Source organism: Nerophis ophidion, linkage group LG10 (assembly GCF_033978795.1).
Source record: "Nerophis ophidion isolate RoL-2023_Sa linkage group LG10, RoL_Noph_v1.0, whole genome shotgun sequence".
Classification (NCBI taxonomy): domain Eukaryota; kingdom Metazoa; phylum Chordata; class Actinopteri; order Syngnathiformes; family Syngnathidae; genus Nerophis; species Nerophis ophidion.
Window position 1 is genome coordinate 4,147,689 of NC_084620.1, and position 27,857 is coordinate 4,175,545.

Below are 27,857 nucleotides of genomic sequence, written 5' to 3' on the forward strand. Positions count from 1 at the left end.
AGGGGTTAAAATATGGAACTGTTTAAAGGATGAAATAAAACACAGCACCAACATAAACCAGTTTAAAAAGCTTTTTAAATCATTTATCATTAGTAAATATAAGAAAGAAGAGCAAACATTGTTTTAGAAAAACAATAATATATATGTATATAAATACAATTTATGATTTCATAATTATACATATAGGTTATATTAAAATGTATATATTACCACTTTATATGGAATTTAAATAAATTGCGTATATATAATATAATATATATAAGTGTACAAATGTATATGTTTGATTTAAATGTTAAACTGTGTATATGAGACGTGTGCTACATATATGTTGCTTATATATTGTTTAAAAAAAAGTAATATAAGTGAAGCATGTTTTAGATTTTATATATTTTGAACCTTGTTCTTGTTGTGATGGGCTAGGTTTATATAAGCGTTGCTTCAACCTACACCCTTTCGGCTCAATCATTGCTCAAATGAGTGTTTTTGGTTTTTTTTCTTTTCTTGTTGTTGTTCTTTGTTTTATGTGAAGATTGCCGAAATAAAATACATTGATTGATTGATTGATTGAAGTTCAAGAAAGACTATACATGAGCAATATTTTGCACTGTTATACAATTTAATAAATCATAAACTGATGACATAGTGCTGTATTTTACTTGTGTATCTCTTTTTCTCAACTAAAAATGCTTTGCTCTGATTAGTGGGTACTTGAATTAAAACAATTTCCACAGGGGGTACATGACTGAACAAAGGTTGAGAAGCACTGCAGGAGAGAATGTATGAGTTAGTGTTGACGCAGGAAGTCACGTGACGTGTTGACATTCACATTTAGTTGACTAAAGCCCAAACGTTCAACAAAGTAAGACAACAAATAAGAAAATAAAAAGTACTGGACATGTCCTGAGGTCATTGTACGTAATAGAAACAAACTTTGGGTCACTATAGTCCTCCCACCGCCCTCGATCCTCCCTCCGGGCGCAGACTTCCTCCCGAGCCCGCGGGACCGGAGCCGCAGATGACATTTGTTCGGGGTCTCCGGGACCGGAGCCGCAGATGACATTTGTTCGGGGTCTCCGGGACCGGAGCCGCAGATGACATTTGTTCGGGGTCTCCGGGACCGGAGCCGCAGATGACATTTGTTCGGGGTCTCCGGGACCGGAGCCGCAGATGACATTTGTTCGGGGTCTCCGGGACCGGAGCCGCAGATGACATTTGTTCGGGGTCTCCTCCTCTCGACTATTTTAAGCGTCAGTGCGCGTGCGCAGAAGAGGGCAAACAAGTACACACCTGTTCGCTTCCCCGACAAAGGAGGCGCGTAAAGCGGTGTGACTTAAGAGTTGGACTGCGGTACCGGCCCGGCTCAGCATGTCACCATGGTGCACCGAGCAAGATGATCCCGAATGGCGCGACAGGACGCGGTGCGCTGCGTGCGTGTGCTGCTCTACACTCTCAACCTGCTCTTCTGGGTAAAGTCATTTCTCACCTCTTTGCAACTTTCTGTAGCTTCTCAGTCATGAACTGTTTTTTTTACGCATGTTGATGAAATCCATCCATCCATCCATATTCTACCGCTTATTCCCTTTTGGGGTCGCGGGGGGCGCTGGTGCCTATCTCAGCTACAATCTTGTGGAAGGCGGGGTACACCCTGGACAAGTCGCAAAATCATTGCAGGGCCATGTTGAGAATATTTCATAAAAACCCAGAAAAAAACAATATTTGAATTGAGGTATTTTGTGTCATAATACATCCGACATGTAATACTAGTAGATCTTGCAGCTTGTCAATATTAGTTAAAGGCCTACTGAAATGAGATTTTCTTATTTAAACGGGGATAGCAGGTCCAGACCTGTCTCCCATCAAAAATGTGTGGCGCATTATCCATCCATCCATCCATCTTCTTCCGCTTATCCGAGGTCGGGTCGCGGGGGCAGCAGCCTAAGCAGGGAAGCCCAGACTTCCCTCTCCCCAGCCAACTCGTCTAGCTCTTCCCGGGGGATCCCGAGGCGTTCCCAGGCCAGCCGGGAGACATAGTCTTCCCAACGTGTCCTGGGTCTTCCCCGTGGCCTCCTACCGGTTGGACGTGCCCTAAACACCTCCCTAGGGAGGCGTTCGGGTGGCATCCTGACCAGATGCCCGAACCACCTCATCTGGCTCCTCTCCATGTGGAGGAGCAGTGGCTTTACTTTGAGTTCCTCTCGGATGGCAGAGCTTCTCACCCTATCTCTAAGGGAGAGGAAACTCATTTGGGCCGCTTGTACCCGTGATCTTATCCTTTCGGTCATGACCCAAAGCTCATGACCATAGGTGAGGATGGGAACGTAGATCGACCGGTAAATTGAGAGCTTTGCCTTCCGGCTCAGCTCCTTCTTCACCACAACGGATCGATACAACGTCCGCATTACTGAAGACGCCGCACCGATCCGCCTGTCGATCTCACCATCCACTCTTCCCCCACTCGTGAACAAGACTCCTAGGTACTTGAACTCCTCCACTTGGGGCAGGGTCTCCTCCCCGACCCGGAGATGGCACTCCACCCTTTTCCGGGCGAGAACCATGGACTCGGACTTGGAGGTGCTGATTCTCATTCCGGTCGCTTCACACTCGGCTGCGAACCGATCCAGTGAGAGCTGAAGATCCCAGCCAGATGAAGCCATCAGGACCACATCATCTGCAAAAAGCAGAGATCTAATCCCGTGGCCACCAAACCAAATCCCCTCAACGCCTTGACTGCGCCTAGAAATTCTGTCCATAAAAGTTCTGAACAGAATGGGTGACAAAGGACAGCTTTGGAAGAGTCCAACCCTCACTGGAAACGTGTCCGACTTACTGCCAGCAATGCGGACCAAGCTCTGACACTGATCATACAGGGAGTGGACTATGTTCTGACACTGATCGTACAGGGAGTGGACTATGTTCTGACACTGATCATACAGGGAGTGGACTATGTTCTGACACTGATCGTACAGGGAGTGGACTATGTTCTGACACTGATCATACAGGGAGCGGACTATGTTCTGACACTGATCGTACAGGGAGTGGACTATGTTCTGACACTGATCATACAGGGAGTGGACCGCCACAATAAGACAGTCCCATACCCCATACTCTCTGAGCACTCCCCACAGGACTTCCCGAGGGACACGGTCCAATGCCTTCTCCAAGTCCACAAAGCACATGTAGACTGGTTGGGCAAACTCCCATGCACCCTCAAGAACCCTGCCCAGAGTATAGAGCTGGTCCACAGTTCCACCACCAGGACGAAAACCACACTGTTCCTCCTGAATCTGAGGTTGGACTATCCTGCGTAGCCTCCTCTCCAGTACACCTGGATAAACCTTACCGGGAAGGCTGAGGAGCAGCACTGTGGCGCATTATGAAGTGTAAAATACAACAGCGGAGACCCCGGACTGTTGATTTCATTTCATTTTTATTTATCTCATTCATTCATGTGCATTTAGAATGATACATAATTATATCACAATTATACAATTTAAATTCACACAATTCCTGAGAAGGAGCAGGATGAAAAAAATCTTATAATTTCCTGCCCCCTTTGACATAGTACATTATCTTACTTCATGAATATCATTCAAGCCGACACATGTATCCAAATGTGATGAAACAATCAAAAACAAAAAACACAAGAAAAACACAACAAGTGCAAAACTTCATAACGTATAAACCCATCCATCCATCCATTTTCTACCGCTTATTCCCTTTGTGGGGTCGCGGGGGGGCGCTGGCGCCTATCTCAGCTACAATCGGGCGGAAGGCGGGGTACACCCTGGACAAGTCACCACCTCATCACAGGGCCAACACAGATAGACAGACAACATTCACACACTAGGGACCATTTAGTGTTGCCAATCAACCTATCCCAAGGTGCATGTCTTTGGAGGTGGGAGGGGCCTATCCCCAGGTGCATGTCTTTGGAGGTGGGAGGAAGCCGGAGTACCCGGAGGGAACCCACGCAGTCACGGGGAGAACATGCAAACTCCACACAGAAAGATCCCGAGCCTGGATTTGAACCCAGGACTGCAGGACCTTCGTATTGTGAGGCAGACGCACTAACCCCTCTGCCACCGTGCAGCCTAAAGTATAAACCAAACCTAGAAAATAATAGTAATAATATACACCTCTCGGAATGATACACAGCAAATACAAAACCAGACAAAAAATAAGTAAAATAATAAATACAAAACAAAATGTAAACACTTATGGCTACACTTATCCATATGATATTATTGTTCTATATTTATATATATTTTTTCAATTGGAATATATTTTTACAGTTTTTTTATCTCGTTGTAAAGAGAATTCCACAATTTTCCCCCCACCACTGATGTACACATTTGCTTTAAAGTTGTCCTTGAATATTGTTGTTTGAAATGACCTTTTCTTCTATGCTCTGTATTCTCACAAGTGATGACAAAAATGTTTGTAATTTTGCTGGTAATGTTTTACTTCTAGCCTTAAACATGACACACAATGTCTGTAGCTTTACGAGCTCCTGTAGTTTCAATAGTCCAGAGTTAATAAATAATATGTTAGTGTGTTCTAAGTAATCTACTTTATGAATAATCCTTATAGCTCTTTTCTGTAATTGATACAATGCCTTTATGTTCCTCTTCTAAGTGTTCCCCCACACTTCCACACAATATAAGTGCACAATACAATATGCGCATTGCCCTATAATCCAACACATATTTTACCTTGTTTAATATAAAAATACTCTTAGACATCTTTTTTCGTACATGTGCAATATGAGATTTCCATGTCAGACCATCATCCAGTATCACTCCTAAAAATCTAAGTTCAGAAACCCTTTCAATATCAATTCCATCTATTGACAGTTTGATGGTGTCCTCTCTTTTCCTCTTACCAAAAATCATAAACTTTGTATCGACTGAAGCTCTACATAAAACAAGAATGGGAAAGAATTCCACTTTCAAAGCTTCAACAATTAGTTTCCTCAGTTCCCAAACGTTTATTGAGTGTTGTTAAAAGGTGATGTAACACAGTGGTGAACATGCCCTTTCCCAACTACTTTGGCACGTATTGCAGCCATGAAATTCTATGTTAATTATTATTTGCAAAAAAATGAAGTTTATGAGTTTGAAAATCAAATATTTTGTCTTTGTAGCATATTCAATTGATTATGGGTTGAAAATGATTTGCAAATCATTGTATTCTGTTTATATTTACATCTAACACAATTTCCCAACTCATATGGAAACGGGGTTTGTAGATTGTCATTGAAGGCATCAAAACTATGACACCTGTGAAGTGAAAACCCTTTCAGGTGACTACCTCTTGAAGCTCATCGAGAGAATGCCAAGAGTGTGCAAAACAGTAATCAGAGCAAAGGGAGGCTATTTTGAAGAAACTAGAATATTAAACATGTTTTCAGTTATTTTGCCTTTTTTTGTTAAGTACATAACTCCACTTGTGCTCATTCATATTTTTGATGCCTACAGTGACTATCTACAATGAAAATATGAAAACCCATTGAATGAGAAGGTGTGTCCAAACTTTTGGCCTGTACTTTGTGTTCACAAGTTAAAGAATAACAAACAGCCGAGAGACAGTTTCTATCTCAAAATACTCGTAAGTTGGAGTACTTGTAAGTTGAGGTACCACTGTATTTTATATATTTTTTCATCGTGTCTGATGCTTCCTAATGGGGTCAGACATAGCCTGAACATTTTCACAAAGAGGGATTTCTTGGGGCATCCTGATTCGATGCCCGAGCCAACTCTGAGTCCCTCCTAAATGACGGAGCTGCTCACCCTGTCTCTAAAGGAGAGTCCCGCCACCATGCACTGTTAAAAGTAATGTTGGCTTTTCATCAGGACTATTTGAACAAATTGCCCATCACAACTATATGTAAGAAGAGCTGTGACAACTTCAACTATAGAAAAAAGCAGGAGAATTCTTAAACCCATAAAAATAAGTTCAGCTAACTTCACAAAGTAAGTCAAGGTGAGCTTTTCAAGCAACACGCATGCGGCAGCAATGTGACATCACACGCTGTTATTTGATCAAATGAGGTCAACCAACATATTTTTCACTTCTCTTAAAGTTCTACTGAAATGAGATGTTCTTATTTAAACGGGGATAGCAGCTCCATTCTATGTGTCATACTTCATCATTTCGCGATATTGCCATATTTTTGCTGAAAGGATTTAGTAGAGAACATCGGCGATAAAGTTCACAACTTTTGGTGCAGATAAAAAAGCCTTGCCTTTACCGGAAGTAGCAGACGATGACATCACAAGTGTGAGGGCTCCTCACATATTCACAGTGATTTTAATGGGAGGCTCCAACAAAAACAGTTATTCAGACCGAGAAAACGACAATTTCCCCATTAATTTGAGCGAGGATGAAAGATTCGTGTATGATGTTATTGATAGCGAAGGACTAGAAAAAAAAAAAGGCGATTGCATTGGGACGGATTCAGATGTTTTAGTTTACAAGTTTACAAGTTTATTCACAATGCCATATAACAATTACAATAATGGTGAATATCCTCATTTAAAGATGTTGGTACGTGAAAGGGTCCCCCAAATAAGCTAGAAGAAGCTTTTAGCAGGGGGTCCAAAGGACAATATATACATGGAAAGATTAAACATGGTAGCAAGCACAAAAACAAAAACAAAAACAAAACAACAACAACAACGCTATTTGATAAACACAAGATAATAGTACTAAAGCAAGCATACACATACATACATACATACATACATACATACATACATACATGCATACATACATACACACATACATTCATTCAACCATGCAAAAGCCAACAGTAGTCTACCCCACATGAGGCATTAAAGATATGTGGTTAATAAGTAAGTTGTCAGTTTCTTTTTGAAGTTGGAGAATGGATACAGCATCTTGAGGCTCTCATTAAGCTGGTTCCAAATCTTTGGTCCCCTGCATACGACACTGTGAGCGGTACAAGCCAGTAAACCATGTTTACCTGTTATTAGATCTAAGTTAGGAGTGTAGTGGGCATGCTGGGGATGGTAGATAGCAACCAAGCTACAGAGCCTAAGATTCAGCCTGTAAATGACTTGATAGGTTAAGCAAGCATTTTAATAAATATTGCACTCTGTCAGTCTTACGAGATGATATTTATGAAATAGATGACGAGTGGGGGCATTAAACTTGGACCATGACAGGGCCCGTATCATTTTCTTTTGCATGGATTCTAATTAGACACATTCTTAGGGATAATTCTGGGAAATCCCTTATCTTTCTATTGTGTTGCTAGTGTTTTAGTGAGTTAAATAGTACCTGATAGTCGGAGGGGTGTGTCCACGGGTGTGTTGACACCAGTGTCTGAGGGAAGTCACGGCAGATACAAGGACGACGCAAACTCCACAGATCTCCGGTAAGAGGCGACTTTTTACCACAATCTTCTCACCGAAACCTGCCGATTGACAAGTGGTCGGGATCCATGTTGGCTTGACCGCTCTGATCCATAGTAAAGCTTCACCTCCGGGAATTTTAAACAAGGAATCACCGTGTGTTTGTGTGGCTAAAGGCTAAAGCTTCCCAACTCCATCTTTCTACTTTGACTTCTCCATTATTAATTGAACAAGTTGCAAAAGATTCAGCAACACAGATGTCCAGAATACTGTGTAATTGGGCGATGAAAAGAGACGACTTTTAGACGCAAATGGTGCTGCGCTAATATCTCCTGACAGTCCGTGACGTCACGCGTACACGTCATCATTCCGCGACGTTTTCAACAAGAAACTCCGCGGGGAATTTAAAATTGCAATTTATTAAACTAAAGCGGCCGTATTGTCACGTGTTGCAATGTTAATATTTCATCATTGATATATAAACTATCAGACTGCGTGGTCGCTAGTAGTGGGTCTCAGTAGGACTTTAAGTCATGTTTTCCAGAGAACATTACATGATACAGATACAAATTACAAGTAGTCTCAATTGCCTCTATATGGGTGGCATGGCTCAGTGGGTAGAGTAGCAGTCTTCTAGAAGGATAAACAAAGGGTTATTGTGGATGTTTCCTGTTCCTGTAAGCTGGTGGTTAGTGCGATGTCTGTAAATATCGGTGACTGTGATAATGTTGAAATGTTTAAACTGAATATTCGTACATATATACTCGTCAGTTGTAGAAACTTAAAAACTACAGTGTACCAACTTATTTCAAAGATATCTCAACTAATATTTTCAAGTTCATCTTACATCTGACTGAATATCAACTCATGTTTTGAAGTGTAATATACTTGAAACTATAAGTTGACTCAACTTAACTCAGTCAAGCAACAAGTTGACCTGAATGAGTTAAGTTGAGCCCACATTTTTTTTAAAGTGGGCTCACTAGCCAAGAGCAGACTTTATCGCTCAGCTGGCCTGAGAATGTCTCAGGATCCCCCGGGAGAAACTCGACGAAGTAGCCGGAAGAAGGATGTAGGTTCTCAGATCAGCAGAAGAAGAAGATTTATGGATATATTTTTTCCATGCTTCAGCTTGTGTACAAACCCCGTTTCCATATGAGTTGGGAAATGGTGTTAGATGTAAATATAAACAGAATACAATGATTTGCAAATCCTTTTCAAGCCATATTCAGTTGAATATGCTACAAAGACAACATATTTCATGTTCAAACTCATAAACATTTCTTTTTTTTTGCAAATAATCATTAACTTTAGAATTTGATGCCAGCAACACGTGACAAAGAAGTTGGGAAAGGTGGCAATAAATACTGATAAAGTTGAGGAATGCTCATCAAACACTTATTTGGAACATCCCACAGGTGTGCAGGCTAATTGGGAACAGGTGGGTGCCATGATTGGCTATAAAAAAAGCTCCCCCAAAAAATGCTGTCTTTCACAAGAAAAGATGGGGCGAGGTACACCCCTTTGTCCACAACTGCGTGAGCAAATAGTCAAACAGTTTAAGAACAACATTTCTCAAAGTGCAATTGCAAGAAATGTAGGGATTTCAACATCTACGCTCCATAATATCATCAAAAGGTTCAAAGAATCTGGACAAATCACCCCACGTAAGCGGCATGGCCGGAAACCAACATTGAATGACCGTGACCTTCGACCCCTCAGACGGCAATGTATCAAAAACCGACATCAATCTCTAAAGGATATCACCACATGGGTTCAGGAACATTTCAGAAAACTACTGTCACTAAATACAGTTTGTCGCTACATCTGTAAGTGCAAGTTAAAGCTCTACTATGCAAAGCGAAAGCCATTTGTCAACAACATCCAGAAACACCGCCGACTTCTCTGGGCCCGAGATCATCTAAGATGGACTGATGCAAAGTGGAAAAGTGTTCTGTGGTCTGACGAGTCTACATTACAAAATTTTTGGGGAAATATTTGACATCGTGTCATCCGGACCAAAGGGGAAGCAAACCATCCAGACTGTTATCCACGCAAAGTGTAAAAGCCAGCATGTGTGATGGTATGGGGGTGCATTAGTGCCCAAGGCATGGGTAACTTACACATGTGTGATGGTATGGGGGTGTATTAGTGCCCAAGACATGGGTAACTTACACATGTGTGATGGTATGGGGGTGTATTAGTGCCCAAGGCATGGGTAACTTACACATGTGTGATGGTATGGGGGTGTATTAGTGAACAAGACATGGGTAACTTACACATGTGTGATGGTATGGGGGTGTATTAGTGAACAAGACATGGGTAACTTACACATGTGTGATGGTATGGGGGTGTATTAGTGAACAAGACATGGGTAACTTACACATGTGTGATGGTATGGGGGTGTATTAGTGAACAAGACATGGGTAACTTACACATGTGTGATGGTATGGGGGTGTATTAGTGAACAAGACATGGGTAACTTACACATGTGTGATGGTATGGGGGTGTATTAGTGCCCAAGGCATGGGTAACTTACACATGTGTGATGGTATGGGGGTGTATTAGTGAACAAGACATGACTAACTTACACATGTGTGATGGTATGGGGGTGTATTAGTGAACAAGACATGGGTAACTTACACATGTGTGATGGTATGGGGGTGTATTAGTGCCCAAGACATGGGTAACTTACACATGTGTGATGGTATGGGGGTGTATTAGTGGCCAAGGCATGGGTAACTTACACATGTGTGATGGTATGGGGGGGTATTAGTGAACAAGACATGACTAACTTGCACATGTGTGATGGTATGGGGGTGTATTAGTGAACAAGACATGGGTAACTTACACATGTGTGATGGTATGGGGGTGCATTAGTGCCCAAGGCATGGGTAACTTACACATGTGTGATGGTATGGGGGTGTATTAGTGCCCAAGGCATTGGTAACTTACACATGTGTGATGGTATGGGGGTGTATTAGTGAACAAGACATGGGTAACTTACACATGTGTGATGGTATGGGGGTGCATTAGTGCCCAAGACATGGGTAACTTACACATGTGTGATGGTATGGGGGTGTATTAGTGAACAAGACATGGGTAACTTACACATGTGTGATGGTATGGGGGTGCATTAGTGCCCAAGGCATGGGTAACTTACACATGTGTGATGGTATGGGGGTGTATTAGTGCCCAAGGCATTGGTAACTTACACATGTGTGATGGTATGGGGGTGCATTAGTGCCCAAGACATGGGTAACTTACACATGTGTGATGGTATGGGGGTGTATTAGTGCCCAAGACATGGGTAACTTACACATGTGTGATGGTATGGGGGTGTATTAGTGCCCAAGACATGGGTAACTTACACATGTGTGATGGTATGGGGGTGTATTAGTGCCCAAGGCATGGGTAACTTACACATGTGTGATGGTATGGGGGTGCATTAGTGCCCAAGGCATGGGTAACTTACACATGTGTGATGGTATGGGGGTGCATTAGTGCCCAAGACATGGGTAACTTACACATGTGTGATGGTATGGGGGTGCATTAGTGCCCAAGACATGGGTAACTTACACATGTGTGATGGTATGGGGGTGTATTAGTGCCCAAGGCATGGGTAACTTACACATGTGTGATGGTATGGGGGTGCATTAGTGCCCAAGACATGGGTAACTTACACATGTGTGATGGTATGGGGGTGCATTAGTGCCCAAGACATGGGTAACTTACACATGTGTGATGGTATGGGGGTGCATTAGTGCCCAAGACATGGGTAACTTACACATGTGTGATGGTATGGGGGTGCATTAGTGCCCAAGACATGGGTAACTTACACATGTGTGATGGTATGGGGGTGTATTAGTGCCCAAGGCATGGGTAACTTACACATGTGTGATAGTATGGGGGTGTATTAGTGAACAAGACATGGGTAACTTACACATGTGTGATGGTATGGGGGTGTATTAGTGAACAAGACATGGGTAACTTACACATGTGTGATGGTATGGGGGTGTATTAGTGCCCAAGACATGGGTAACTTACACATGTGTGATGGTATGGGGGTGTATTAGTGAACAAGGCATGGGTAACTTATACATGTGTGATGGTATGGGGGTGTATTAGTGCCCAAGGCATGGGTAACTTACACATGTGTGATAGTATGGGGGTGTATTAGTGAACAAGACATGGGTAACTTACACATGTGTGATGGTATGGGGGTGTATTAGTGAACAAGACATGGGTAACTTACACATGTGTGATGGTATGGGGGTGTATTAGTGAACAAGACATGGGTAACTTACACATGTGTGATGGTATGGGGGTGTATTAGTGCCCAAGACATGGGTAACTTACACATGTGTGATGGTATGGGGGTGTATTAGTGAACAAGGCATGGGTAACTTATACATGTGTGATGGTATGGGGGTGTATTAGTGCCCAAGGCATGGGTAACTTACACATGTGTGATAGTATGGGGGTGTATTAGTGAACAAGACATGGGTAACTTACACATGTGTGATGGTATGGGGGTGTATTAGTGAACAAGACATGGGTAACTTACACATGTGTGATGGTATGGGGGTGTATTAGTGAACAAGACATGACTAACTTACACATGTGTGATGGTATGGGGGTGTATTAGTGAACAAGACAGGGGTAACTTACACATGTGTGATGGTATGGGGGTGTATTAGTGAACAAGACATGGGTAACTTACACATGTGTGATGGTATGGGGGTGTATTAGTGAACAAGACATGGGTAACTTACACATGTGTGATGGTATGGGGGTGTATTAGTGCCCAAGACATGGGTAACTTACACATGTGTGATGGTATGGGGGTGTATTAGTGAACAAGGCATGGGTAACTTACAGATGTGTGATGGTATGGGGGTGTATTAGTGCCCAAGGCATGGGTAACTTACACATCTGTGAAGGCACCATTAATGCTGAAAGGTACATACAGGTTTTGGAACAACATATGCTGCCATCTAAGCGCCGTCTTTTTCATGGACGCCCCTGCTTATTTCAGCAAGACAATGCCAAGCCACATTCAGCAAGTGTTACAACAGAGTGGCTTTGTAAAAAAAAGAGTGCGGGTACTTTCCTGGCCCGCCAGCAGTCCAGACCTGTCTCCCATCGGGAAATGTGTGGTGCATTATGAAGCGTAAAATATGACAGCGGAGACCCCGGACTGTTGAAGGACTGAAGCTCTACATAAAACAAGAATGGGAAAGAATTCCACTTTCAAAACTGTAACAATTAGTTTCCTCAGTTCTCAAACGTTAATTGAATGTTGTTAAAAGAAAAGGTGATGTAACACAGTGGTGAACATGCCCTTTCCCAACTACTTTGGCATGTGTTGCAGCCATGAAATTCTAAGTTAGTTATTATTTGCAAAAAAAAATAAAGTTTATGAGTTTGAACATCAAGTATCTTGTCTTTGTAGCATATTCAACTGAATATGGCTTGAAAGGGATTTGCAAATCATTGTATTCTGTTTATATTTACATCTAACACCATTTCCTAACTCATATGGAAACGGGGTTTGTAATTCTCTCTTTAAATGGGGGCTCGTACTCTTCTTAGCAATCCTCACTGTCGTCTACTCCCTTGCCAGTGTGGTCAAGTTCTCGGTATTTAAGCAGGTCATTTGCCGGATGCAGTTGGCAGTCCAGGAAGCGTTCAATGTTCTTTGGTTCAACGCTCTGCTATCTGACTTGCAGTGCATTTAGGAGTTAGTGACGGCAACATATAAGCAATCACAGACAAGGTTCATTTTTTGGTTTTGCTTGTCATGCAATAGAGTCCCAGCATGCGGTCACAGAGTATTCTTCCTCCTCCAAACACGATGATTTGAGTTTATACCAAAATGGATACATGGATGATACAGCAGAGGATTGGGAGAATGTCATGTGGTCAGATGAAACCAAAATAGAACTTTTGGTATAAACTCAACTGGTGGTGTTTGGAGGAAGAAGAATACTGAGTTGCATCCCAAGAACACCACACCTACTGTGAAGCATGGGGGTGGAAACATCATGCTTTGGGGCTGTTTTTCTGCTAAGGGGACAGGACGATTGATCCGTGTTAAGGAAAGAATGAATGGGGCCATGTATCCTGAGATTTGGAGCCAAAACCTCCTTCCATCAGTGAGAGCTTTGAATGGTTGACCAAATACTTATTTTCCACCATCATTTACAAATAAATTCTTTAAAATTCCTACAATGTGAATTCCTGGATTTTTTTTCACATTCTGTCTATCCCAGTTGAAGTGTACCTATGATGAAAATGACAGACCTCTGTCATCATTTGAAGTGGGAGAACTTGCACAATCGCTGGCTGACTAAATACTTTTGGCCCCACTGTATTTAACCCAAGTCCTGTTTCGGCCACACTAAACCATCTTTTAAGGTCCCCCTCCTCGGACAAATTTTTACACGGCTAAATGCGCCGTGTATTTCTTTAATCTCCAGTACTTAGCTTTGTATGGACTCATTGATCGTTTACAAACTGAGTTCGGAGAGGAAGTGACGGCAGAAAGACCGCGCCCACACAGCCAGTGACGTTAGAAAGAACGATTGCAGCTATTTCCGATTCAATACTTCTCAGATGGCAAGAGAAATTTCGAATGCCCTGGTCAGTTGTGATTCTACTTAGCAAAAAACTTTGTCCATTTGTAGAAGGAGAGTCAACGAGAATGCAAGCTCCCGTGAATGCGATAAAAAAGGTAGCATGTGCTTTATATTTCTTGGCCATCGAGAGAAGACTACGGAAAACATTGAATGTATTTGGACTGGCAAAGCAGACTTTATCAGTTATTGTCTGCCATGTATATTGCGGACTCAACTTATAGGTCCAGAGTAGATAAAGTCAGCAAAAACGAATGGACAATGAAGGTGAAAGAAAAAGATTGAGGAGTGGTCTGACCTGATATCTAGATCCCTAGATTGATTGTTGCAAAATGTTCGTTATCACATTGTTTACGTGCCTTTATAAAGATTTGATTAATTTGTGATGGCTCAGGTGTAATTGACAACATTAGGGCCCCACAGTACTCTGGATTCCAATTAATTGAAATAACACAACACTATATATTAGGGCTACCAATCTTTGGGTGTCCCACGATTCAATTCAATATCGATCCTTGGGGTCGCGATTCGATAATATATCGATTTTTTTTTGATTCAACGCGATTCCCGATTCAAAAACGATATTTTTCTGATTCAAAAGGATTCTGTATTCATTCAATACATAGATTTCAGCAGGATCTACCCCAGTCTGCTGACATGCTAGCAGAGTAGTAGATTATTTAAAACAAGCTTTTATAATTGTAAAGGACAATGTTTTATCAACTGATTGCAATAATGTAAATTTATTTTAACTATTAAACGAACCAAAAATCAGACTTATTTTATCTTTGTGAAAACATTGGACACAGTGTGTTGTCCAGCTTATGAGATGCCATGCAAGTGTAAGCCACTGTTCTTTTTTTATTATTTTTATAAATGTCTAATGATAATGTCAATGAGGGATTTTTAATCACTTCTATGCTGAAATTATGACTAATATTGATACTGTTGTTGATAATATTCATTTTCGTTTGACTACTTTTGTTTTGTTCTGTGTGGTGTTTGTGTCTTCTCTCAATTGTTCTGTTTATTGCAGTTCTGAGTGTTGCTGGCTCAGCTTTGGTTTTGGAATTGGATTGCATTGTTATGGTATTGCTGTGTATTGTTTTGTTGGATTGATTTAAAAAAAATAATAAATAAAATTTATTTTTTTTTTAAATGAGAATCGATTCTAAATCGCACAACGTATTTGATTCGGTTCGTATTGGAATCGATTTTTTCCCACACTCCTACTATATATACTGTTCAGATCATTTAATTCCAATTTAAGAACTTGCACACAAAGCAACACCGGGTGCGACTATGACGTGCGCATGCGTTCTAGGTCGCGTTGCGCCGGCAGACAGAGGGGAGCAGGGGGTCTTAAACGGTGGCATTGTTGTGTGTGGACACGGATAAGGTTAGGTGGGATTTACCTTGGATAACCTTATCCGGCTTACTGTAAACGAGGCTTAAAACTAAAGCTTGTTTTTGTGATCACATGACTATTAGGAATGAGTTCTCTTTTCAAATTTTGGCATGGCTGTGAGACCTTATTGTTGTTATGGTTGTAGTTGTGTAAGGACATTAGCCAACAATTAATTTTGGCATGGCTGTGAGACCTTATTGTTGTTATGGTTGTAGTTGTGTAAGGACATTAGCCAACAATTAATTTTGGCATGGCTGTGAGACCTTATTGTTGTTATGGTTGTAGTTGTGTAAGGACATTAGCCAACAATTAATTTTGGCATGGCTGTGAGACCTTATTGTTGTTATGGTTGTAGTTGTGTAAGGACATTAGCCAACAATTAATTTTGGCATGGCTGTGAGACCTTATTGTTGTTATGGTTGTAGTTGTGTAAGGACATTAGCCAACAATTAATTTTGGCATGGCTGTGAGACCTTATTGTTGTTATGGTTGTAGTTGTGTAAGGACATTAGCCAACAATTAATCCATGAGCTTAATTGATGTGAAATAGTGGTCAAAGTACATGAAACCTCTTGTGGGAACAGTTTCATGGCGAATGTATCCTTCCCTCTATTTTACTTCAAAGTTCAGCATCCGACAATCTAGAGCAGTGTTTTTCAACCACTGTGCCGCGGCACACTAGTGTGCCGTGAGATACAGTCTGGTGTGCCGTGGGAGAATGTCTAATTTCACCTATTTGGGTTAAAAATATTTTTTGCAAACCAGTAATTATAGTCTGCAAATGATGTGTTGTTGTTGAGTGTCGGTGCTGTCTAGAACTCGGTAGCTAATTGCTTTGTAGATGTCGGAAACAGCGGGAGGCAGCATGCAGGTAAAAAGATTTCTAATGCTTAAACCAAAAATAAACAAAAGGTGGGTGCTGTCAGGCCAAATTTCTTCCGTCTACAAAAACCTTCCCCCCGGAAGAAATTTGGCGTGACAGCCCCTCTAATGGGTGAAGGACCCCAATGAGGGTGGAAGGACCTTAAAGCAGCCCACACAGCTGCCTGTTTTAAAAGCATTATAATTGGCTGATTGTCATTGGTGAAAAATAACGGTGGGGAAAAAATATTAGCATTCCAGCATGCTAACCTTTCAAGCTATTTTTGCTTTGCTAATTTTGCAGCTGTAACCCTTAATGGTGAGGAAAAAATATTAGCATTTCAGCATGCTAACATTTCAAGGTTTATTTGCTTTGCTAATTTTCCAGCTGTAACCCTTAAAGGTGAGGAAACAATATTAGCATTCCAGCATGCTAACCTTTCAAGCTATTTTTGCTCCGCTAATTTTGCAGCTGTAACCCTTAAGAGTCATATAACTTGGTATTGTCACGCCCTCATTGGGGTCCTTCAGGCATTAGAGGGGCTGTCACACCAAATTTCTTCCGGTGGGAAGGTTTTTGTAGGGGTGAAGAAATTTGGCGTGACAGCCCCTTTAATGGGTGAAGGACCCCGATGAGGGTGGAAGGACCTTAAAGCAGCCCACACAGCTGCCTGTTTTAAAAGCATTATAATTGGCTGATTGTCATTGGTGAAAAATAACGGTGAGGAAAAAATATTAGCATTCCAGCATGCTAACCTTTCAAGCTATTTTTGCTTCGCTAATTTTGCAGCTGTAACCCTTAACGGTGAGGAAAAAAATATTAGCATTCCAGCATGCTAACCTTTCAAGCTATTTTTGCTTCGCTAATTTTGCAGCTGTAACCCTTAAGAGTCATATAACTTGGTATTGTCACGCCCTCATTGGGGTCCTTCAGGCATTAGAGGGGCTGTCACGCCAAATTTCTTCTGGGGGGAAGGTTTTTGTAGGGGGGAAGAAATTTGGTGTGACAGTTCCCCTAAGAAAAGGCATTGAAGCTTAGAGAAAGCTATGCAGAACCAAACTAAAACTGAATGGTCTACAAAAGTAAACAAATACAGAATGCTGGACGACAGCAAAGACTTACTGTGGAGCAAAGACGGCGTCCACAATGTACAACCGAACATGACATGACAAGCAACAATGTCTTCACAAAGAAGGATGAAAACAACTGAAATATTCTTGATTGCTAAAACCAAGTAGATGCGGGAAATGTCGCTTAAAAGAAGACATGAAACTGTTAAAGTGAAATACCAACAAAAAAAAGAGAAAAAGCAACCAAAATAAGAGTGCAAGACAAGAAGTAAAACACTACACACAGGAAAACAGCAAAAGAGTGAAAATAAGTCAAGATGTGATGTGACAGGTGGTGACAGTACACCTACTTTGAGACAAGAGCTATAGTGATGCATGCTTACTTATGCTTTAAGGTCATATCCAACAATTGCGACAACCACATTTTACTGTTAAGTGAGTTTCAATTTTAAATAATTTCTGTTGGTGGTGTGCCTGGGCTCAAACAAGGTTGAAAAACACTGATCTAGAGAAGCAACAACGAACACCTTCTAGCCTTCAGGAATCTTGCTTTACTGGAACAAATGTTCTGATGGGACAGTGACCATCAAAGGGTTAATTTGCTCAATGCAGACCTTTCCTGTTTTGGACCGTCTTGCCTTACTTTGTCCAGAAGTGTCCTGACTCTCCGAAGAATGTCTTTCTCCATTGTTATTGATCATCTAAGGGAGTTCAAAAACCAGTTTTCTCCTTTTCTGGCTCATTATTATTGGTCACTTGGGTTTTCTGACCCAAAATATGTTGATTCTAGAAAGGCAATATGCATAAGATCAAGCCCTCATCTGATTTGAAAGCCGCCAAGTCTTCAAAGACCTTGTCGTCAATGTAATGTGAGAAGGACCGCATAGGATTCCAGTTTCTAGAAATGATGGTGTTATCTTGACAGTCGCGAGGTCTGGGAAGCACAGGTGGGTTTGATTGATTGATTGAAACTTTTATTAGTAGATTACAAAGTTCAGTACATATTCCGTACAATTGACCACTAAATGGTCCATCCATCCGTCCATTTCCAACCGCTTATTCCCTTCTGGGGTGGTGGGGGGCGCTGGCGCCTATCTCAGCTACAATCGGGCGGAAGGCGGTGTACACCCTGGACAAGTCACCACCTCAACACCCGAATAAGTTTTTCAACTTGTTTAAGTCGGGGTCCACGTTAATCAGTGGGAATCAGTGATGTGGAAAAAAAACCCTCATAAAAAATCCAAAAACATCTTACCTGTTTTAGTGATTTATCATCTTGCTGGTCCTGTTTGTCAGAACTTCTGATAAGTATTCGGCCTCTTCTGAGCTTCTTCTACAGCCGAGGAATAAATGATTGATTTTATACATGCATTCCGTGACATCGAAAATACATACTAATTGTTTATCACCCAGCAAAGAAATGTGTTTTGGGGCAGAAATTTGAACGTAAGCCACAAACTGGCAGGCTTGTAAGTTAGGTGCTATTTGCTAAATCAGGGGTCCCCAAATTCTTTGACTCGGGCGCCGCATTGGGTTAAAGGCCTACTGAAATGAGATGTTCTTATTTAAACGGGGATAGCAGCTCCATTCTATGTGTCATACTTCATCATTTCGCGATATTGCCATATTTTTGCTGAAAGGATTTAGTAGAGAACATCCACGATAAAGTTCGCAACTTTTGGTCGCTAATAAAAAAGCCTTGCCTTTACCGGAAGTAGCAGACGATGACATCACCGGTGTGAGGGCTCCTCACATCCTCACATTGTTTACAATGTGAGCCTCCAGCAAGAGCTATTTGGACCGAGAAAACGACAATTTACCCATTAATTTGAGCGAGGATGAACGATTCGTGGATGAGGATATTGATAGCAAAAGACTATAAAAAATAAAAAAATAAAAATTTAAGTAAAAAAAATAAAAAAGCGATTGCATTGTGAGTGATTCAGATGTTTTTAGACACATTTACTAGGTTAATTCTGGGAAATCCCTTATCTTTCTATTGTGTTGCTAGTGTTTTAGTGAGTTAAATAGTACCTGATAGTCGGAGGGGTGTGTTGACGCCAGTGTCTCAGGGAAGTCGACGGCAGCTGCATGGACGGCGCAAGCTCTGCAGATCTTCGGTAATAGGCGACTTTTTATCACAATTTTCTCACTGAAACCTGGCGGTTGACAAGTGGTCGGGATCCATGTTCACTTGACCGCTCTGATCCATAGTAAAGCTTCACCTCCGGGAATTTTAAACAAGGAATCACCGTGTGTTTGTGTGGCTAAAGGCTAAAGCTTCCCACCTCCATCTTTCTACTTTGACTTCTCCAATATTAATTGAACAACTTGCAAAAGATTCAGCAACACAGATGTCCAAAATACTGTGTAATTATGCGATGAAAAGAGACGACTTTTAGCCACAAGTGGTGCTGGACTAAAATGTCACCGACAACCAATGATGTCACAAACACGTCATCATTCCGCGACGTTTTCAACAGGAAACTCCGCGGGGAATTTAAAATTGTAATTTAGTAAACTAAAGAGGCCGTATTGTCATGTGTTGCAAAGTTAATATTTCATCATTGATATATAAACTATCAGACTGTGTGGTCGCTAGTAGTGGGTCTCAGTAGGACTTTAAGATCATTTGGATGATGTTACGTTAAAAAAGGTAAAATGCATTTTTAGACAATATGGTTTGCCTGTGCGACACAGAGAGTAAGAAGCGGTAGAAAATGGATTAGAAAAGACATATTTTAAAAAAGAATAAATGAACAAAAACAAAAATAACACTTTTTTTTTTTTTAACTTGGGAGTTTTCTCGGGCCGGATTTTGGACGCTGGAAGGGCAGATGCGGCCCTTGGGCCGTAGTTTGTGCACCCCTGAGCTAAATGATACTGTCTGTTTATGTTTCCTTACTTTGAACTCTGGCAAAAGATATTTATAACTCATCAACATAACAAACTTGTTTTAACGTGTGTATGTGTGCACTGGCCACTTTCAAATTCTCAGAACTTATTTGTAGCAGAAACTGATCTGTGTGCGTGTGTGTGTGCTCGTGCACATGTGTGTATGTGTGTGTGTTTCTAGCTGATGTCAGCGTGCATTCTGGGAGTGGCGGCGTGGATCCGAGATTCCTTGAACGCTGTCCTGACCCTGACGGCTCACACCAGGTCAGTGTGGAGCAACATCAACAAACAAAACCCGATCATGTCCTAGTGAAACATGTACTCTGTGTGTGTGTGTGTGTGTGTGTGTGTGTGTGTGTGTGTGTCAGGCTGGAGGAGGCGGCCGTGCTGACGTTCTCTCCGCTCGTTCACCCGGTGCTGGTGCTGGTGTGCTGCTTCCTGCTGATGGTCGCCATGTTGGGCGTGTGTGGCACGCTGCGCTGCGACCTGCTGCTGCTGTCATGGGTACTACAATAGAGTACAAATTACTGCCACAACTCCACAAACGCACATGTTTGGTTTTTTTATCTGCGCCCAACAATTCGCAAGTAAAATAATAAATACAATGAAATCTAGGTCTAAGTCAGCCCTACATAGAGGTTTTTGTTTCATGTCTCTACGACATTGCTAACGGAAGTTACAAGCAGTCTGTTTTTTTTTTCCTAGGGGGCGCTAGAGCGCATTGTTGATTTTTGGGGTTTGGTTTTTTTATTAGACAGCAATTTTCGCCAGTTCTGATGAGTGTGTGAAATATGGTGAGTTTTGAAGCATGTTCAGGGGGTCAAATTACAGTTCAAAGAGGAGGCGGAATAATAATAATAATAATAATTAAAGCTGAAAGCAGCGTTGTTCGGGTCCGCCTTTGGCTGCTGCCAAGCCCTGGTCTAAGTCAGACCTACATAGAGGTCTTTGTTTCATGTCTCCACGACATTCCTAACAGAAGTTACAAGCAGTTTTGTCTGGGTTTTTTCCTAGGGGGCGCTGGAGAGCAATTTTGACTTTCGGGGTTTGGTTTTTTATTAGATGGCAATTTTCGCCAGTCCTGATGTGTGTGTAAAATTTGGTGAGTTTTAAAGCATGTTAAGGGGGTCAAATTACAGATCAGCGTTTCTGGATGTTGTTGATAAATGGCTTTCGCTTTGCATAGTAGAGCTTTAACTTGCACTTTGAAGCATTTTAAGGGGGTCAAATTACAGTTTAAAGAGGCAAAAAGGACATTTTTTAGGAAACTTTGCGCAGGGGTTCTTTGAAGGCGCGTAAAATCCAAACCGAAGCAGTAATCAAAAGTTTGTTGGATAGTTTTAATCAAAAGGGTTCAATCTCTCTCCTGTGCGAGTTTGAAGCCGAAACGACAAATGCACTAGGAGGAGTTTACGTTTGAAAAAGGTGACGGGATTTTACAAAACTTTTATTTTGAAGGGGTAATTTTTAACTTCCTGTTGATTTTTGCCGAAGGATGTCAATTATTTAAATGTAGGTCTAAGTGAGACCTACATAGAAGTTTTTGTTTCATGTCTTTCCGGCATTCCTACTGGAAGTTACAAGCAATTTTGTTTGTGTTTTCTTCCCAGGAGCAGTTTTTGCTGTTTTATTCAAAAATTGCGCTAGAGCGAAATTTTGAGTATTGGGATTTGTTTTTTTCATTAGATAGCAATTTTTGCCAGTCCTGATGTGTGTGCCAAGTTTGGTGAGTTTTGAAGCATTTTAAGGGGGTCAAATTTCAGCTCAAAGAGGCAAAAATAGTATTTTTTGCGAAAATTTAGCTTTGAAGGGGTTTTTTCAAAATGTTTGTTGATTTTTGCCCTAGAAGGTAAAATTATGAAATCTAGGTCTAGGTTAGACCTACGTGACGGTTTTTGTTTCATGTCTGTACGACATTCCTAACGGAAGTTACAAGCAGTCTGTTTTTCTTTCCTCCTAGGGGACGCTAGCGCGCAATTTAGATTTTTCTGGTTTGGCTGCCTAATAAGTTGGGAAGGCATGCCAGACCGATGTGTGTGTCAAATTTGGTGAGTTTTGAAGCATGTCAAAGGGGTCAAATTACAGCGAATAGGTGCGGAATAATAATAAAACGCACCAGTTTCAATAGGGTCCTTGGCCCATTGCAAAGGACTCCTGTGGAGTCCTTTGCAATGGGCCTGGTGGACCCTAATAAAGAAAGAATAAAACCTTACAGTTTCAATAGGGTCCTTGGCCCATTGCAAAAGGACTCCCCCCCCCCCCCTCATTCTTACGGCGCCCCCTATACAATGGCGCCCATCTACTGTAGAATTGACACTGCTGAATATTTGTGTTTTAGTACTTTTGCTGTCTGATGGTCATCTTGTGTGTGGAGCTGGCCAGCGCTGTTTGGACTTACGAGCAGGTGACCCACACACCTGCCCTTATGTGCATGTTTGTGTTATCAGCAGAGAGGTGACACACCTGTGTGTGTGTGTGTGTGTGTGTGTGTGTGTTCTGGTAATGCTTACTTAATGGGGACATCGCTTTGTTTACACCAGGGGTGTCCAAACTTTTTCCACTGAGGGCCGCACTCTGAAAAATCAACGCGAGCAGGGGCCGTTTTGATATTTTTTTTCATTTCAAAAACCCATACAATATATGTGTAAAAATGTACATTTAGGCCTCCACTCAGGCTTGGTCCCAGGGACCCCACAAGAGTTAGGTCAAAAAAATATTCAAAATGTGTCATTATTTTGTATTATTGTTATTCAAGGTTTAAATCTCAGTCTAGATGAACATTAAGTCTATCTGTCAATATAACGTTTTTAAAGATTTAAGTTGTATGCCCTTTTTGTCAAATAAAACCCTGTTTTGTTATGGAAAAAAAACACAAAATATGCAATAGTTTCCCCCAATAAGATTTTAAAGTGGAATATTTGAGATTATAAAATAATTGGAGCCTTAAAAATGTCAACACATAACACCATTAATTTCAATTTATTGTTATTTTTTTTAGCAATGACACACACAAAAAAATCGCACTAAAAATATTAGGGATCCAAAAGGGTCCTACTCATTAAAAATAAAAAACTTTTTTCCCCACTGTTTATTTTAAACACAATCGTCTTGAGATCAACTTCAGATCCATCCGTCAATTATAACTTATTGTTGTTTATGTTTTTTGTTTTTGTTCTTATCAGGTCCTTCTTTAGAAAAAATACAACTTTGTTTTTGGCAAACACAAAATATGCAACATTTCCCCAAAAAATATCTCAAAGTGGAATATTTAATGTGACATTGATTTGGATTAATTATTATTTTTTTAAAGAAAATAACAGCCTGCATGGCAGCTTTGTATTATTAGAGTAAACATTGTAGCATTGTATTGTCACATTTCACCTGTTTGCGCTTTTATACCACTTTTGTTGAAAAACTTATTGGGGTGTTACCATTTAGTGGTCAATTGTACGGAATATGTACTGTACTGTGCAATCTACTAATAAAAGTTTCAATCAATCAATCAAAAAGTCAGTGTTGTCTAGAGCTTCCATATGAGTAGGTGGCGGCAGGTAGCTAATTGCTTTGTAGATGTCGGAAACAGCGGGAGGCAGAGTGCAGGTAAAAAGGTGTCTATTGCCTATACCAAAAATAAACAAAAGGTGGGTGCCCCTAAGAAAATGCATTGAAACTTAGGGAAGGCTATGCAGAACCAAACTAAAACTGAACTGGCTGCAAAGTAAACAAAAACAGAATGCTGGACGACAGCAAAGACTTACTGTGGAGCAAAGATGGCGTCCACAAAGTACGTCCGAACATGACATGACAATCGAAAACGTCCACACAACAACTGAAATAGTCTTGATTGCTAAAACAAAGTAGATGCGGGAAATATGGCTCAAAAATTAATTGACTAAGTTAAAAAACTTATGTGGGTGTTACCATTTTGTGGTCAATTGTACGGAATATGTACTGTACTGTGCAATCTACTAATAAAAGTATCAATCAATCAATTGCTCAAAGGAAGACATGAAACTGCTACAGGGAAATACCAAAAAAAGAGAAAGGCCACCAAAATAGGAGCGCAAGACAAGAAGTTAAACACTACACACAGGAAAAGAGCCAAAAAGTTCCAATAAGTCAGGATGTGATGTGACAGTACACCTACTTTGAGACAAGAGCTATAGTGATGCATGCTCGGTTATCCTTACATATCCAAAAGCAATTTTTTACTGTGAACAGAGTTTCTGCTGGTGGTGTGCCTTTGCATTTTTTCGACGCAAAAAATTGTGCCTTGGCTCAAAAAAGGTTGAAAAACGCTGCTGTAGAAAGGGTGGTCCCCGCAAGTGATGATCAAAAACTTGCTCCCCATATCAAATAATAACCTGTGTGTGTGTGTGTGTGTGTGTGTGTGTGTGTGTGTGTGTGTGTGTGTCTGTGTGTCTGTGTGTGTGTGTGTGTCTGTGTGTGTGTGTCTGTTCAGCCTCCCGTGCATCGCTCTGACATGATCAGCCTGAAGTTCCGGATGTCAAACTTTGGCCATCATCACCATCAGTGGCTAACACACACCTGGGACACCTTTCAGACGGAGGTCAGAAGTTTCCCACACACACGCACACACACGCACACACACACACACACGCACACAGGTGATGGAAGGTGTATTTGTCCGCAGTTTAAGTGCTGCGGCGTGATCTACTTCACCGACTGGCTGGAGATGACCGAGATGGAGTGGCCGCCTGACTCCTGCTGCTCCAATCAGTATCCAGGATGTGCTGGCCACGCCCACCAACATGACCTCAGCGATCTCCACCAAGAGGTGAGACAGCGCCCTCTTTAAAGGGGAACATTATCACAATTTCAGAAGGGTTAAAATCAATAAAAATCAGTTCCCAGTGGCTTATATTATTTTTAGAAGTTTTTTTTTCAAAATGTTACCCATCATGGAATATCCCGAAAAAAGGCTTTAAAGTGCCTGATTTTCGCTATCTGTAAATCCACCGTCCATTTTCCTGTGACGTCACATAGTGATGTCAATACAGACAAACATGGCGGATAGTACAGCTAGATATAGCAACATTAGCTCGGATTCAGAATCGGATTTCAGCGGCTTAAGCGATTCAACAGATTACGCATGTATTGAAACGGATGGTTGAAGTGTGGAGGCAGGTAGCGAAAACGAAATTGAAGAAGAAACTGAAGCTATTGAGCGAATAGCTATTGAAGCTATTGAGCAGCGATCGCCTTCTAACCAACGATTGCATCTGTTGACCACTGGAGCAACTTAAATCCGTCGATTGGTGTTTGTTAGGAATTAAATGTGGGTGGAGGGAAAGGCTAGATGCAAATATAGCTACAAATGTAACAGCTAGCCTAAATAGCATGTTAGCATCGATTAGCTGGCAGTCATGCCATTAGCCAATATGTCTGATCAGCACATAAGTCAATATATCAACAAAACTCACCTTTGTGATTGCGTTGACTTTATCGTTGGAAATGCATCTGCTTTGAGTGTCGCAGGATATCCACACATCTCTGTGCCATCGCTATTATCGATAAAATGTGCAGAACAAACAAGGGACTTTCGCATCTTTTGACCACGGGTGCAACTTGAATCCGTCGATTGGTATGTGTTTGTTTGGCATTAAATGTGGGTGGAGGGAAAGGCTGGATGCAAATATAGCTATAAATGAGGCAAATTATGGCTTATTTTATTTTTTTGAAGTTTTTTTCAAAATTTTACCCATCATGGAATATCCCGGAAAAAGGCTTTAAAGTGCCTGATTTTTGCTATCTGTAAATCCATTGTCCATTTTCCTGTGACGTCACATAGTGATTCCAATACAAACAAACATGGCAGATAGTACAGCAAGATATAGCGACATTAGCTCGGATTCAGACTCGGATTTCAGCGGCTTAAGCGATTCAACAGGTTACACATGTATTGAAACGGATGGTTGGAGTATGGAGGCAGGTAGCGAAAACGAAATTGAAGAAAAAACTGAAGCTATTGAGCGGCGATCGCCTTCTAACCAACGATTGCATCTTTTGACCACTGGAGCAACTTAAATCCGTCGATTGGTATGTGTTTGTTTGGCATAAATGTGGGTGGAGGGAAAGGCTGGATACAAATATAGCTACAAATGTACATACAGCTAGCCTAAATAGCATGTTAGCATCGATAAGCTTGCAGTCATGCCATTAGCCAATATGTCTGATTAGCACATAAGTCAATAACATCAACAAAACTCATTTTTGTGATTTCGTTGACTTTATCGTTGGAAATGCATCTGCTTTGAGTGTCGCAGGATATCCACACATCTCTGTGCCATCGCTATCGTCGGTAAAATGTGCAGAACAAACAAGGGACTTTCGCATCTTTTGACACTGGTGCAACTTGAATCTGTTGATTGGTATGTGTTTGTTTGGAATTAAATGTAGGTGGAGGGAAAGGCTGGATGCAAATATAGCTACAGATGAGGCGTGACGATGCAATATGTACATACAGCTAGCCTAAATAGCATGTTAGCATCTAATAGCATTCCGTGCTAATCGATGCACACTCCACATAAGTCAACTTGAAACCGTCTCTGTTCGTGTTGTTACACCTCCGACAACATACCGACGAGGCATGATGTCTCCAAAGTACGGAAAACAGTCGAAAAAACGGAAAACAACAGAGCTAATTTGACTTGTGTGTGTAATGTGTTTGAGAAAATGGTGGATTGCTTCCCATTGTGACGTCACGGGTGAAAGGTCATCGCTCCGACAGCGAACAATTGAAGGGCGTTTCAATCGGCAAATTCACCCATTTAGAGTTCGGAAATCGGTTAAAAAAATATATGGTCTTTTTTCTGCAACATCAAAGTATATATTGACGCTTACATAGGTCTGGTGATAATGTTCCCCTTTAATGTACCATCAGCGCGGTCTAGTGATGTTCTGTCTTTCCTTTAGGGTTGCGGTCCAAAGATTTTGTCTTTCATTCGCGGCAGCACGCTGCTACAGCTGTTGCGTTTCCTGGGCGTGGCCATGGGCGTGGCCCAGATCCTGGCCATGGCGCTCACTCTGATGCTGCTGTGGGCGCTTTATTATGGCCGTAAACTACACACAGACCCGACGTTGGTGCATGGTGGCACCGTGGCCGTGACTCATGACGCCTCGCAACTGTAGGGCATACTTGCCAACTGTAGGGCATACTTGCCAACTGTAGGGCATACTTGCCAACTGTAGGGCATACTTGCCAACCCTCCCGGATTTTCCGGGAGACTCCCGAAATTCAGCGCCTCTCCCGAAAACCTCCAGGAAAAAATGTTCTCCCGAAAATCTCCCGAAATTCAGCCGGAGCTGGAGGCCACGCCCAATCACGTTACAACATCTATGGATTTGAATAAAAAAACTTCACACACAAGGAGACGAAGCAGAAGAACGAGGAAGTTACAGCCATGGCAACACTGTCTGTAATAGAGTGATTCTATGTTGTCTGTTGCCATCTCCTGGTGAATGTTGGCTACAGCGTTATGGGGTTGCTTTTAATTGGCCAATGATTTACGTGGTGTTGCGCACCTGACGGTAAGTAAGGGAGTTTGTTCTGATTCCTGAAGCCCACAGTAAAGAGACGTAAGTTCA

General features: G+C 41.6%; 1 protein-coding gene across 1 annotated transcript; it reads left to right on the forward strand.

Annotated features, from left to right (window-relative positions):
* The first annotated feature begins 974 nt into the window (after window positions 1-974).
* Window positions 975-27,857, forward strand: tspan12 (tetraspanin 12). The gene is made up of 7 exons (XM_061912094.1): window positions 975-1,466; window positions 20,431-20,513; window positions 20,618-20,753; window positions 22,588-22,653; window positions 24,712-24,819; window positions 24,904-25,047; window positions 27,186-27,857. Exons 1-7 carry the CDS (start codon window positions 1,401-1,403, stop codon window positions 27,399-27,401), a joined length of 819 nt encoding a protein of 272 aa, XP_061768078.1. The 5' UTR covers window positions 975-1,400; the 3' UTR covers window positions 27,402-27,857.

Excerpts from the sequence above, each read along its gene's own strand:
- tspan12 (XM_061912094.1), top strand. The coding sequence starts at position 1,401 with ATGGCGCGACAGGACGCGGTGCGCTGCGTGCGTGTGCTGCTCTACACT. Across the intron at positions 20,754-22,587 it reads ACCTGCTGCTGCTGTCATGG|TACTTTTGCTGTCTGATGGT; the intron begins GTACTACAATAG and ends TTTGTGTTTTAG. Across the intron at positions 24,820-24,903 it reads GGGACACCTTTCAGACGGAG|TTTAAGTGCTGCGGCGTGAT; the intron begins GTCAGAAGTTTC and ends ATTTGTCCGCAG.